Here is a 15,394-nt window from a genome sequence, read left to right on the forward strand (position 1 = left end):
GCTAATAATCATGATCACGACACCACGAGTGCTCGAACTTTTGTCAATTATATCAAAGCCGTAACCCAAGTTATCTTTTTCTGTTTTCTTTTTATGTGTGTGGCACATGAGATCATAACATGTTTCTTGGAATCATATGAAAACCACATGTTTTCTTCTGCAACTAAATTTGTTTGAGTGTGGTACTAGGATTCTCCCGTAAATGTTATTAGGTGTAAGGATAAATATTCATTCAAGTTAGAAGAGAACCATGAAAAAAAGAAGAAAATGAAATTTGACATCTTGTGATCATAAATATATTGGTCATCACATAGAAATTAACAATTAGGTTAGGTATCTATCCGATCATTCATGAAATGATTTAGGCCTTTTTCAGGGTCATATGAGAGCTAAAAGAAGAAGAAAAAAACACAATGATAAACAAGAAAAATTGCAATAACACTAAACGTCACATTTGTGTCAAGTGCCTTTGATGCTTTGTAAAGTTTTGCCAAACACTCCCTTAGCACGCTAGTCGAGCAAGAATCACATAGATTTTTAGTAAATCGGGAAGGGGGCGAGTCGAAAATAGTTCAAATTATCAAATCGAACCAAACTAATCCGATCTAGTGTAATCTAATCTCTCTGAAACCCTATATAAAAACACAAGCTTCTCGAACTTTTCTAGATTTCCACACTACTCCTTAATCATCAAAATCACAGAGGGTTCTCTTTCACAGCTTTCATATTTGGGCCACTCTACATGGTGACATTGGCGGCTCAAAACCTACGAAATGCTACAGCGCATTGCCAAATGCTATGTACTTACTCATACTATTTATTTTCCCTAATTCCATGCCCTGATTGCAGTTCACAAGCACTCCATGTATGGTCATGTACTGATCAGATGAGATTAAGAGCAAAAATGTTGCTAACTCGATCGACCCGGAGCATCAAGATTTCACTGACGCAGAGCAGTGAAACTTCTTCAACCCCTTGCATCAAGAAGCCAGCTGAACTCAAGTCAGTTCATCCAAAACCAAACTCATTAGAATGTACTTCTACACAACACCACTCTTTGATGGATATGAATCGCTCTTGATTTAAAAACGGTGAATCAACTCAACTTACCACCGCCGCATATTACAAAACACAAGCGGGATGGTTGTATGTCATGACTCGTGATCTTAAACGGAGTCGAAAAGTCTAGTCGATTATGGGATTATCATAATCTTGGCAACGAATTAGACACCAAAAAGCATACACAAATCATCAAAACCCAACTCCTATCAGCATAGATTCAATTGCAGATGCCCTGTACTTGTTTTCCTAGCCCCCACCCAGCCTTGTGCCACTGCATTGTTGCCCTCCGACTCTGGTGACGACGCCTGTAACGGATTCACTGAGTCTCGGCCCTTTTGCTGCCATGCCGACATGATCTCTTTGACGACTGGCTTCAAAGTCTCGGTCATCTTCAGGACACCGAAGAGAATGAGCCGGTACACGACCACCATCTCAAACAATATGGCGAGATCGGTCCACTTGGTGTAACGCATCTCCACTTGCCATATACCCCTCAGCACATCTTCACCGCTGATCAAGCCGCTCCCTGCCGAAGAGGCCGGATTCCTGGGAAGCATTAGGCCCTCGAACTCGTTCTTGAACAAACCGTGAAACGCGTACCTGTTGAAGGACAAGTAGTAGAGTGGATATCTCCAGAATACCTTGGGAAGGTCATTCGGCAGGCGAAAGAAACCGCCCCCAAGGATCATTAGTCCCTGGATTCCCGAACCGGCAGTTAGCCCCATGAGGAAGCTTGGGACGACACTTGCCACAATCATCATCAGGCTCTCCACCAGCATCATACAGGCGAAAAGAGTTGTGGCGAAGTATAGGAAGTGACCAAGTTCTTTCTGGAGGCCCACGAGATAGTACGTGATAGCTCCGGGAATTAGGGATATCATAAGCAAGAAGGGCACGGAAGAGAGCATATTGGCGAGAACGAATGCGCCAGATCCATAGTGTCCGTTTAATCTTTCCCTTTCGAATACCTGATGGAAAATGATCAAAAGTGAAGTAAGCGAGATTTGGATCAAAGAAATCCTTTTGCCAAGTGACTGAGTAATCCTGATTGACGCACCTTCAAATCTTCGACAAACGAAGGGAAGCCACCGATTGCCATTATTGTCAAGAAAGAAGCGACGAACGTTATCAGTGAACCTCTAGCCTGGATTAAGTACATAAATGGCCATGTTTAATTTCTAGTGCTATGGAAAATTGATGGGAAAGCAATCAAAAGACTCAAAAAGATAAGGAACAGATTCGGCGTGTACAGAGCTTACCTGAATAGAATCATAGTCAGAGCCGATGTGGTAGAAAACCGTTCCCAAACTCAAAGCTATGGCGACGTACATGAGGAGGCGCATCCAATAGTATCCCAGGTCACGGTACATGTTCATGAATGACCTTGTCGTGAGGACAAGGAATTGGGTAAAGAAACGAGCTCGGCTCTCTTTCTCGTGTCCTTCCTTGTCCACCTAGGACAATGATCGATGCCATCATAATAAACATGTTCATTCATTCGCTAATGCCGATATTGCTCCTTTCAGATCCCGGAGTATACTGCTTTAGTATAGTTCAGTTATGACTTACCATTTCATGAATGTCAGCGATCTGTTGTTGGATGTGCCTATAGCAGTCGGATGATTTGTAAGATTCCACGAGCACTTTAATCACTTCCTGTGTCCTTGGCTTTCCTCCTAAACCTGGGTCAATGTCCTGGTCATTATAAAAGACAAGTTCTAGTCATTGAGGCTAAGCAAGATTGTTGTAATGATGATTGAAAATGGAAGACTTCCCGCATACCTCGTCAAAGTCTGTGTTGATGTTTCTGAGGTAGTGATCCGACGGATTTTGCATACTTGGACATGGGAAACCGTTCAGAGAAAAGAACTACAAAATTTCAAATGAAGAGCTTCAGTCCACCCATTAGCTTAGTATAGAACTATGGAGTCTTACTGTTTATGCAAGGTTTTTCCCTAATAACAATACCTCTGGTGCTTTACTAGAAGGACCGAAATAGACGGTTCGTCCCTGAGAGAGGAGGCACAAGTTGTGGAAAAGCCCAAACACCTCACTGCTTGGCTGGTGGACCGATGCGAGGACGGTCATGTCATGCTGCTTCGCAAGGCTGACAATGCGCCGCATGACGTAGTAGGACGCGGCGCTGTCGAGGCCACTCGTGGGCTCGTCGAGGAAGAGGAGCTTGGGGCGGGTCAGGATCTCCATGCAGATGCTGACCCTCCTCCGCTGGCCGTTGCTCAGGCCCTTGCTCCCCCAGCCGCCGATCCTCGTGCCCGCCGCATCATGGAGACCCATCTCCTTGATGGTGACCTCTGCTCTCCGCTTCTTCTCCGGCGGCGGCATCGTGTCGGGCAGCTGAAGCTGAGCCGAGAAGTAGACGGCCTCTTTCACGGTGAGGGTCGACGTTAGCACGTCGTCTTGTGTCACATAAGCCTGCGTTAGGGAAAATCATTCGATCTCCACGAAACTCTCCCAAGAATCTCGTCACAAAACATGATAAGAGGCGATGAGAACAATTTGAGACAAATGATGAGAGACACGCGTCACTTTCGGCCTTCGATTTGCTTACCGACGTCCCATAAGCCAGGGGCTCTTTCCGGCCATTAACAAGGATTTGACCACCTAGCCTTCTCTTGGAATCCAGCCTCCCTGCAATGAGGTCATTTTTCGTTTAGGGATATAAAAAACTATCATCTCCTCGTTATAACAGTGTAGAACTGAACAATAGATGAAATGATCCTACAGGGGCAAACATCAATATCATCAGATTTTTTACACAACTTAGATTCATTTTATGGATTTTTGGGAAGATTTTAATCCTTATTTTGGTGTCCATTCTAAGTTGAGTCTCCCATCTTCTGAGCCTCCAGTTCCACCTTGAGTAGAACTCGAATTGCACCTACCATCACTGAATATTGAGTGGTTTCATTTATCAAATTGCCATTCTTTGGCCGACCTCACATTTGGGTTATGAGTCATGACATTGGAAATGAGGTCAACAATATCATAGGCCTCAGTTTGACTACCTTAAATTGAGAGAGAGAGAGAGAGAGAGAGAGAGAGAGTTGTGGCCAAAATGATTGAGATCATCGAAACGTCCTAAACCAATTGTAATTTTGTCAATTCACTCATAAACCTTTTTATATTCAGTTCAATCTATCAAAGAGAGAGAGAGAGAGAGAGAGAGTGAGTTGTGGCCAAAATAATTGAGATCATCGAAAAGTCCTAAACTAATTGTAATTGTGTCAATTCACTCATAAATCTTTTATATTCATAATCTAGAAGAGAGAGAGAGAGAGAGAGAGAGAGAGAGAGAGAGAGAGAGAGTGTGAGTTGTGGCAAAATAATTGAGATCATCGAAAAGAGAGAGAGAGAGAGAGAGAGAGAGAGAGAGAGAGAGAGAGAGAGAGAGAGAGAGTTGTGGCCAAATTGATTGAGATCATTGAAAAGTTCTAAACCAATTGTAATTGTGTCGATTTACTTCTAAACTTTTTGTATTTGTGCCAGTTTAGTCCATTCGAATAATTTTGGCCGGCCGGCGCTGACATAGCACTGACGACATTGACGTGGACATTTTTTTTAATAATATTTTACAATTTTTTTCTTTTTTTCCTTTTCTTCTCTTTAGGTTTTGTTTCCCTCTATGAGGGCCAAGACGCCCTTGCTCGTGGCCCTTACCTTGCTAGATTTGGCGAGGGCATCCCGGCCCTTGCCTATGGCTGGCGAACCTCGCTAGCCTTAAGTGGAGGGAAAAAAATTAAAGAAAAGAAAAGAAAAAAATAAAAAAGAATTTTTTTTAAAAAATTTACGTTAGCGCCGACCGGCCAAAATTGGTCGAATTGACTCAATTGACACAAATGCAAAAGGTTTATGACTCAATTGCAATAAATTTAGAACTTTTTTGATAATTTTTCAGACCGTGGTTCTTAAATCCAAGGTTTGATCACTTTAGGGGCGAGGCCAGTTGTGGCACACATATGTGTCTGCTTTTACTATAATCTACAATAAGACCTCAAACTTCTTGAGACCTCACTCATTTTTCCCCCTTCCCCCAGTATCCTCAACTGCTTCTTTTACAAATACTCAATCCATGGGCAACTGCTTCCTATATAATTGTGTTTAGCTTGACACATGTTACAATATTAAATTTGAAATTTTTTAATTCTACAACAACACTCTCAGAAGAAACTCAAATAGTAGAATATATTTATCTTTCCCTACGTGCTTATACAATTTCTTCATATTGTGCATTTTATCGAGAATTTCTTTTCATTGTTCAATGATTCAAATATTCTGCGATGAAGTGGTTTTAATTTTCTTTTTCAAATGTCAATTTTGGTGCACACGAAATGCGCAGTGCACATTTGCCAGTTATAATAAGAGGGATGTTCCTCTCTTTTCTTCTCTTATTAAGAGTAAAAAGTGGTTTTTACTCTTGACGCCATGTAGTCCATAATGCTAGACATGATGAACTCAAACGACATTAGCGCATCGCAAATCATAATGTAAAAGCCCGAATTGAAGAAGATGCTACACGCTTAATCATGAATCGGCACGTTTCGTTCATGGATCAATCACGTAGGGATAGTAGTGTATCTATATGATATATTACCAGCCAATGCATCGAGTAGAGTGGACTTGCCACATCCGGACGGCCCCATGATCGCCAACACCTCGCCGGGTCGGGAGAAGCCCGTGAGCCCCTGGAGGATGGGTACGCACGCGTTCTCGTCATCTCCCACGGTCACCCACATGTCTTGCCACGTCAGCGAGATCGCCCTCCTGTTCAACCTCGAATTTCGCCTGACATGCATTGAATCCCGCACGTGAGGATCAAGAGCAACTCCATGACGATCGCGTTCTGGGTCGACGAGTTTCTCCGCCTTCTGCGAACCGAGACCCGGCGATGAATCCATGCAACGTAGTGCGTTTGTTCAAAAGAGAGCGAGAGTTTGACGGGTTAAGGCCATTTTGGCCGAGCACCGAGGGCATGTATATATGATAGATCGCTAACATAGGTATCCAAATATCTCGGGAACGATGACAATTATCTCATCATTTTGTATCGTTTCGTTTGGGCGAACATATGAAGGTGGTGAGAGAGAAAGGCATAGTCCAAAATTCAATGATTATTACTAGAAATACAAGTTGGCCGAGCATTGATCAACAAGAAAATTAGCATCTTCTCAACGGCGAGTTGTCTTGCTCAGCGGTGCCACGATAGGTAGATCCACCCCGGTAAAAAAAAAAATTATTAGCGTCATTGATGTTAAGGTTTTACCAATGAATTCGAGTCTAATCTTAAGCCTCTTTCTCTCTCTCTCAAGTCGAGTGATTCCGAGAGAGAATCATTTCCAGAGAGCCTATCTCAGCCCTTACTTTGTTGTCTGCCGCCGACAAGATGTCCTAATAAAAAATAACAACGTAACACTAAGGGTGCGTATGGTAACGTTTCTATTTCTGGGAATAATTTTTTTTTTCAGAAATAGCTTTTTCTATTTCTATTTCCTGGAAGAGTTTCGAGCAAAATAACGTTGCGTTTGGTAACTCGCATGACAAAATTTCTATTTCTAGAAAGAAATGTGTGTAGTAAGCACAAAATTTCTATTCCCGGAATAGAAAAAGAATGTAAATGCGCTTTAGAATCGCACAAAATTTCTATTCCTAATTTTTTGCATTCAAATCTATATCTTTTATTTAACTATAAGTACAAGTTATAAGTGAAAAAATCAATAAGCATGATTTATTGGTTTGTCTAATCCTTTTAGGGGTTTAAAACCCCTTTTAATCCCTAAACTAAGGAATCTTCAAAAATACCACTTGGGTACCTCAAAAATTTAAATTTCACTCAAACTGGGTGGCCACAATGTATTCTAAGCCATTATGTGAATTTTTTATATTTTTTGGGGTAAAATTTATTAAAATTTTTTACTTTCCCTAAATCTATTTCTTTTTATTTTTCCGAAAATTTTTTGTGAAATTTTTTTAATTTTTTCAATTTTGGAATTTTGCAAATATTTAAGGGTTTTCTGAGTTTTTCTGATTTTTATGGATTTTCTGAGAATTTTTCTGATTTATATGAATTTTGGGAATTTTTAAATTTTTAAATTTTTTATGGGATTTTTCTGAAATTTTTCTAATTTTTATGAATTTTCGGAATTTTTTAATTTATTCTATGCCAATATGTGAATTTTTTATTTTTATTTTTTTGGGAAAAGTTTATTAAAATTTTTTACTTTTCCGAAATTTGTCTCTTTTTATTTTCCAAAAAGCTTTTTATGAATTTTTTTTAAATTTTTTCAATTTCGGAATTTTGCAAATTTTTATGGGTTTTCTGAGTTTTTCTGATTTTTATGGATTTTCTGAGAATTTTTCTGATTTTTATGAATTTTTAGAATTTTTTAATTTTTTAATAATTTAATTACTTTTTTTATTATTTTTATTATTTTCGCCGAGAATGGACGGATCGGTGCTTTGAGATGGTTTGCAAATGATGGAGGATGGAGGAGGAGCTGAGGTCGCGACTTGAGGACTGGACCTTTCTATTTCTATTTCTAGGAACAAAGAAGTAGATTTTTATACTTAGCATTTATATTTCGCTCCAAATCATTTTGTAGCCACTTTTACATTAAAGTAGAAAAATAAAATGCGTTCTTAAAGCAATTTACGTTGCTTTTTGTTCGGGAATAGAAGAAACGAGGAAAAATAGAAACGAAGCGTTCTACTAAACGCTTTCTAAAGCATGACACGGCCAAAGAAAAAAAAACATTTGGCATGTCGAAAGGTAACTCAATTTATTGGAAAAAATAATGTGTTTGTTTCGCGAAAAATGAGACATTTCTAAAAGAACAAGTCATTTTCAATATTTTTCGGTGTTTGGTGGTAACTTGAAAAGGAATAGGAAAATATTTTCTGCCGTATGATATGTAAAATTTGATTTGGTGTTCATTCAAGTCTTAAATTTGGCACATATTAACATGCTGTCTAACAATGCCATTAATGTGTGACGTGTCAATTGCTCGTCACATTCTTTTTCCACATCAGAATTATATATGATTTTTCCAACTTTTCCTTCTTTTTCTTTTTGTTCTTTTTTTTTTCCTTTCTTCATTCTTACTTTCACTCCCCCGTCAACAAGAAGTCAACTCAGTCTCGCGATCAACTCACCCCGCCACTCGCCTTCCACCACCACCTCACCGCCGTTGCAGCCGTTCGTCCATCACCGCCTCGCCGCCTTCCACCACCACCGCCACAGCTGATCATCCTCATTCCGCCCTCGACAGCCGCAGAGATCTCCGTTTTCCCCAACCCCTCAGCCATAAATCTCCACCATTAAACCCTCCACTTGCGGTTGATTGCCCTTCGTCTCCGATCTCAACCAGCCTGCTGGGGCCTCGTCCTCGCCGTCATCGATCTTGAGCTCGGTCGGCGCTCTCGAGTCTCAGATGTTGGATCTAAACTCGAGAGAGTGCCAGACCTTGGATCTCGGTTGATTCGAGGTCGAGCAGAGTATATGGTAGCCATATTTGGATATTTGGAGGTCAACGGCCATTGTCAACCCCCAAGTGGATGAGTTATCACGGCAAGGAGGCGATGGAAGAGAGACTTGGGGGTTGGGGCAGTCAGGGAGTGAGGGGGCCTGCTGGGAGTCATCCTCGCTTGGAGGGGAGCTGTTGGATCACCGGCGACGTCCTGGCATTCGGATGGAGGCGGGGCTGTGTTGACGGAGGAGGAAGTCCGGAGGCGGAGAGGCAGAGGAGAAACTCTGGAGCCTGAGAGCGATGAGGAGTGCACAGGTGAGAAGAGGAAGGTGAAGGAGTGCATGACGGAGAACGTGCTTGGTCCGGGCGAAAGCAAGAGGAGGGAAAATATTTTTCTCTTCAAAAAAGAGAAAATCATTTTCTTCACTTTTTAAGAGTCTTTTTTTCAATATTGATGAAAAATATTTTCCTTGAGTAGTTTATTTTCTTCGAACCAAATGTCGAAAAATCCAAAAAAAAAATTTCAAAATTGTTTTCTATGAAGTAAATGAAGCCTCAATTTATCTTTGACCTATATTTGGTGGAGATGATTAGAAAGGAAAAGAAAGGGATTCGAATTTTTTACGAGAAAAAAGAAGAAAAGGAAAGAATTCGAAATGATTGAGTTATGATACTATTGGGTAGATGTTAACGAGAGAAAAAGAAAGTAAAAGAATGCATTGTGATGTAAATGTTCTTTTGTGTATTTAGAAATAATATATAAAACAAGGGTACAAGTGAGAGAGAATGAAGGAATTTGTTTATTAATATACAAATCCCTTGAAATCCATTTGGAGATTAACAATGCTCGTGGATATGAGCATGTCCTTAAACTATTTCTTCTGAACTCTAGAATGTTAAATTTCGGGAGTATTCTCTAGGAGAGAGAAAAGAAACAATCTCTCCAATTAGGGGGATTGGACGTGCGGGCACCAATACGTTAAAATAAGAAACGTAGTCCTGATAGTTCTACTAAGGATCCGTTCGTTTGACGGAAAATATTTTCTCGATTTTCCGGTGTTCGGAGGGCGGAAAACGTTTTCCGTGGGAAAATATTTTTCTTCCCCTTTCACAAAATAGCCTAAGTCATGGAAAATGACTTCCGCTTCTTCAAAAGCGAAAATCATTTTCCGAGCTTCTTCTTCTTCTTCTTTACTAAGGTCGCCGCCGCGCCGTCTTGCCGGCCCGCCGCGCGCTCGCGCCGCCGCGCCGGCGCCGCCGCCACCGCCGCCGCCGGAGCCGCCGCGCCGCGCCGCCGCCGCGCCGGAGCCGCCGGCGCCCCCGGCCCGCCTTGCCGCTGCCGCCGGCTGCGTGCTGCCGCCGGACGCGGGACGTTGCTCCGCCTGCTGCGGCCTGCTGCAGCTGCCGTGCCGCGCGCGCCGCCGTGCCGGTCGCCATGCGCCCGGACGCGCCTGCGATCGCCGCGCGCGCCGCCCGGCGGCCAGTGCGCCGGTGAAAAATATTTTCGAAACTTTTTCATATTGGTGGCCGAACATCGGAAAATTATGTTCGGAAAACATTTTCCAGGAAAATGACTTGGAAAATATTTTCCAAAAGGAGAATATTTTCCGCCAAACGAACGGAGCAGTTAGGCTATTTTGCGGTCGCCCGCCACCGGACGCCGCCGCCGCCGCCCGCGCGCCGCCCGCCGTTGGCGCTCGCCGCCGCTCGGTGCGCCGCCGCCGCGCGCCGCCGGATCGCTCAGCGCTGAGCCGGCTGCCGGCCGCCGCCGCCGGGCCGCCGCTGCGCGCCGCCGCCGGCCGCGCCGCCGACGCTGCCGGCGGCTGCGCCGGACGCGCGCTGCCGGACGCCGCTGCCGGACGCCGCCGCCGGACGCGCCGCCGACGCCGCTGCCGGCGCCGCCCGGCGCCGCGCCGACCGGCGCCGCAGGCCGCCGCCGCTTATCGCCGCCGGTGCGTCGCGCGCTGAGCTCGCTGCCGCGCCACCGGTCGCCGCCGCCGGCGAAAAATATTTTCCGAAACTTTTTCATATTGATTGCCAAACACCGGAAAATTATGTTTCGAAAAAACATTTTTCAGGAAAATGACTTCCGGGAAAATATTTTTCAAAAGGAGAATATTTTCTGTCAAACGAACGGAGCCTAAGTGTATATATCTAGATAGGTGGGGGTAGTCTCAATCGGAGATTTCGGCTTCTCCTGCTTTGATGAGGTATCCTCGATAACCTCACCAAAGATCCAAGCCATACAAATCCCTTTAAATCCCTCCGGAGATTAACAACGCCCGTAAAAATGACTTTACCAATCCATCGCCTCCTTCTCTTTCCTTCCCATTCGAACAAGTCTATACTTTTTTAAAATTCCTTTTTTCCCTTTCCTCCTAATCCCTCCAATAAAATCAAGCGCCAGAGATTGCGAACTAGTATAGGATAATGAAGGATTTTATTTATAGCAAGTTGCATCTCGACCCTCGACCGCCACCTAGCAATGTGTCCTCATCTTGGGAAACCAAATAACAAGTCGAATTAATTTATGTAATCTAGGTCGAAAATACCAGCATATCCCTATCACAAATCGCTTGGAATGGGGACGGAAGTCGCACGAACTTAGATCAGCGACGAAAACCTTAGCTGTTCTAGGTGACATTTCAAAGACATTAAATATCTTGGGACTTCATCCACGTTGGCTATTTCATTTTTTTAATCTTTATGCAAGCTATGTAGGAAGGACCTTAGATTTGCCAAATGCAAATGCATGATCCACATGTCAATACAGCAAATCGGCACTTGCTAGGAGGAGCTGCGCGGGCGAGTGCATTGCAGAATATCCTCTGATTAATTTGAAGGTATTCTGATAGGAGAGTTGGCGAAACATGTGCGAGTGAAAACAATCTTATCCATCGCACGTTCGATTACGTCGAGGGAGTAGAAATCGAACTGTTCTATGCCTGGCTATTTGTTGTCACTAGTAGATGCGGGTACTAGTGAAATGACAAGGAAAATTTGCCATTTTTCGTTCAACTTATAGTCAAAAGTCGGAGATGGAAATGGGCGAGTCCTTGATCTGAAACGGTGTTTTCTTGTTATACATTCGAGTCCCGACGCATCCGATTTAGTCAAATTCAAGAATTCTCGATCGAGATCAAATTGGAAAGATCACTTTCACTTGTCCGTCACTTCCCATATCAAAATAAAATTGATAGATCGACTAATATATATCTGAGAAGTTTCAATTCGATCAAGACTGACGGAGATGCAATGGTGTTCTTAAAGCATGTAATTAGGTCCATTAATCGCTGCAGTCAATTTTTACGTAGAAAAATGGAACTACTCACATGTCATGTTCTCCTATGGGCTCGAACAAAGAGCCTGTGTCCGAAAGAGGAAGATATGTGATACGGGAACATCCGACTTAATTCCATCGATGAATTCAGCACAGTCGATGTTTGTTCAAGTCAAGGCAAAATTCGGTCATAACTTGCTTCGATGGGTCGAGGATGAAGTTGTCGATAAGAAGACTATCGACCAGGTTGCCGATTAAGGAGTTGTCGATTCTTCCCTTACCGTTCAAGTATTAAGTTACTGATTTACCGTATTAGTTGCCGATTTCGAAGCCAATTAACAACATAACGATGGGAGGCCATTCTGAGCAATTGCCTTGGATATTTGTTGATCTCCTAAGATGGTTATTTTTTTTTTGTCAAGGTTGGTGGACGAATTTTGGAAGATGAATCACAAGGTTGAAGAGTCAAGATTTCAAGTCTTCATGTTATTATTTACATTTCTTAGTTCCTAAGTATTTATGAGTCTTTATTGTGACGTGGGTTCCAAGAGTCAAAGTTCTAAGTTCTTAGGACTTTAATTGCTTTCTAGTTCCCATGTCTTTAATATATGGGGAGTACCCATGTCTCTTTTAACTATGTCTATTTCCTATGTCAAAGTCCCTCTACAACTAGAGGAGAATTCTCCATTGTAACGCAGATTTTGATGAATATATGAGAATTCCTCTACGTGAGTTGAATTATTTATCCAATTCGTTATCCAACGTCATTGGTGATGAATCAAACAGTTCTTTCTCCTTGGCCGGCGCAGAAATCATTTACGCCTTGGTGTTAAGCTGCCATATATCTCGGTTCTTTATCCTTTACTGGTGGCCCGTGCCTTTAAGCATTGGTGGTGAACCCTCTATATCCTTCGTCATTTACGCATTTTCCCATTATCACTCCACACACCAATACATACACTTAACCCGTCAGATCCCAAATTTCGGAATCACTCACTCGAGCACGCATCAACGAAAGAAAATGATGGGGGGTGAAATTGAGAGTGGAAAGTGAAGAACATGAAAAGTACGAATAATGATATGACGCATGATCTCGCCACAATGACAATAATATATTTAAGTGAAAGTGAATATAATTACTTGTTTGAAATTTTCATTTTGATATTTTTATATGTCAAATTTCATGGGATCGCAATTAACTGTTCAAAGAGTTTAAGCTCATAAATGAAGGCGTGATTTCATAATTGAACATTCCTACTAGCTCTCTCAAGCGTAAGTTGGCCATTGACTCAAAACTAAAGCATGAAGATATTTAATAAGAGTGGCGAATTAGGGGTCTAGAAAGTTTTGAACTCGGGATATTCACTTCTGATACCATGTGAAAGTTTGTGAGATCAGGCCGATTATTTTAAAAGAATAAATTGATAATCAAGGTTTGATTTAATATTCAAACATTTTAATACCACAATTAATTTAGGAAAAAAAAGATGGTCATTTTACCGTGAAAATACACATGGTTAATAAGGAAATATCAACACTTTAGGCATTTACCTCCAATTATTTTCTTTCTTTGCAAACATAAAGAGTGGAACTAGCTGTTTTTCTCCTCCTCTCCTTTTTTCTTTAATACTTTTTCCTCTCAAATCCCTAACTTCTGATTCAAACTTGAAGATTTTAGGCCAAAATCTAATAAAAATTCTTTCATATCTCTATGAATTTTCTTAACGGCCACCTATAAATCATAGTAGCGACCTATTAGGAAATGATTGAAGATAACAACGTGCATATTGCGTTGAAGAAAAATAATCAATCCAATTTCATTACGAATCCTCATGCACAATATAAGAACATGGTTCGAAGTACTATAGTATTATAATATCTCCGTTCATTTGAAATTATTCAATTTTTAAGCTACTCCACGTAACACGAGAGCAATCAATATATTCAAAATTGAAAAATTTCTAACAAATTTCGCTACAAAAAAACAAGGATTTAGCTACGAAAAATTAGCGACAAAAAATTAGTCGTTGCTAATTTGCGACGGAATTTGCGACAGAATTTGCGACGAAAACTAAATTTGTCGCTAATTTGCGATGGAATTTGCAACGAAAATTAAATTCATCGCTAATTTGCGATGAAAAAAAAATTCGTCTCAAATTAGCGACGGAATTTGTGATGAAAATTAAATTTGTCGCTAATTTGCAACAAAAAAAAATTCGTCTCAAATTAGCAACGAAAAAAAAATACTCAAATTCCCATGAAATCAAGAGCCGGGGAAAGGCCACACGCATCGTTCCGCAGAACCTAGAAAAGAAAAAACACCCCCCATTGCCTCAACACATCAAAAACAACACAATGAGCAGAACCATCACAAACGAAAACCCGAGCACGAGGGAACAACAAATGGCGATTCAAACCTGACGCCCCCGCGAGACCCGGAATGAAAACCCGAGCTTGTCGCGAAGAACACGACGGTGTCCGGCGCCGAAAGGGGGAGGAACCGAGCAAGATTCTAGGGTTGGAGTCAAGCTACCAGTGCTGCGTACCTCGATGGATGATGGATCAGTGGGAGATTGCGAGGGCGACCACAGCACTTTCTCTCTCTTCTTTCTCTCTTTCTGCGCCTTTGCTCTTCGCCACAGATTTGAGCGACGGCGAGGTCGAGCGGTGGCCATGGCGAGGCCGCTCGGCCTCCCCCAGATCTGGGCGAGGTCGAGCGACCTCACCAGTACCGGCGAGGTCGAACTCGCTGGCCTCAGCCAGCCGCCAGTCCGGCAACTAGCGAAGAATATAGGGAAAAAAAGAAAAAGAAAAATATAAAAAAAAATTTTGAAAAAAAATTATTAAAAAATTAGTGACGAATTTTGCCACGAATAATTAGCTACGAATTTTGCCACGAATATAGTTCGTGGCTAATTAACGATGAATTTTGCCACGATTAATTAGCGACGAATTTTGCCACAAATAATTAGCAACGAATTTTGTCACGAATATATTTCGTCACAATTTAGCGACGAAAATTGAAATTTTTCGTCGCTAAATTTTGCGAAGCCTAATTGGCGACGAAATATTTTTCGTCACAAATTCGTTTAGCGACGAATTTTGCCAAATTTTTCGTGGCAAAACTCGTCGCTAAAACTTACTTTTTTTTTTGGCAAAAGGACACTACAAATACCATAAGTTATGTACGGAGGACACTTTGGTGCCATAACTTTTTTCGGAACACTTTGGTGCCAAGTCGGAGGAAAAGAGATCACTTAAGTGCCAATTTGGCCAGAAATCCGATGTGGCATTTTTTATTAATTTTTTACCCCGACGTGGCTCGTCGGAGGATGAGTGTGCGTGTACAGTCAGTATTTTTTATTTTAAATAATTTTTTTCCATTTTTTTTCCTCTTCTTTCCTTTTTTCTTTCTTTTCTTTTTTTTCTTTTCTCCCCTCGCCGGCCGGTTGCCGGTGGCCGGCCCGGCCACCGGCGAAGCCCGGGAAGGGCTGGGCAAGGGCGACCTTGCCCATGGCCGGCGAGGGGCGGCCTCGCCAGATCTGGGAGAGGTGACCCTCGCCGGCGACAG

General features: G+C 42.2%; 2 protein-coding genes across 2 annotated transcripts in view; one reads left to right on the plus strand and one right to left on the minus strand.

Annotated features, from left to right (window-relative positions):
• The window catches only part of LOC115688042 (uncharacterized), an 81,836-nt gene that overhangs the window by 36,308 nt on the left and 30,134 nt on the right, over positions 1-15,394 (plus strand). The window lies entirely within an intron of this gene.
• LOC115683685 (ABC transporter G family member 1-like) lies at positions 1,269-5,978 on the minus strand. Its single transcript, XM_030608260.2, has 8 exons — positions 5,675-5,978; positions 3,632-3,711; positions 3,031-3,495; positions 2,845-2,931; positions 2,632-2,757; positions 2,322-2,516; positions 2,120-2,206; positions 1,269-2,030 (listed from the first exon to the last, which is right to left on the minus strand). The coding sequence occupies exons 1-8, from the start codon at positions 5,976-5,978 to the stop codon at positions 1,269-1,271; spliced, it is 2,106 nt and encodes a 701-aa protein (XP_030464120.2).

This window comes from Syzygium oleosum, unplaced genomic scaffold (genome assembly GCF_021117445.2).
Source record: "Syzygium oleosum isolate NSW1041296 unplaced genomic scaffold, Sole_v2.1 Sole_v2.08, whole genome shotgun sequence".
Lineage (NCBI taxonomy): Eukaryota > Viridiplantae > Streptophyta > Magnoliopsida > Myrtales > Myrtaceae > Syzygium > Syzygium oleosum.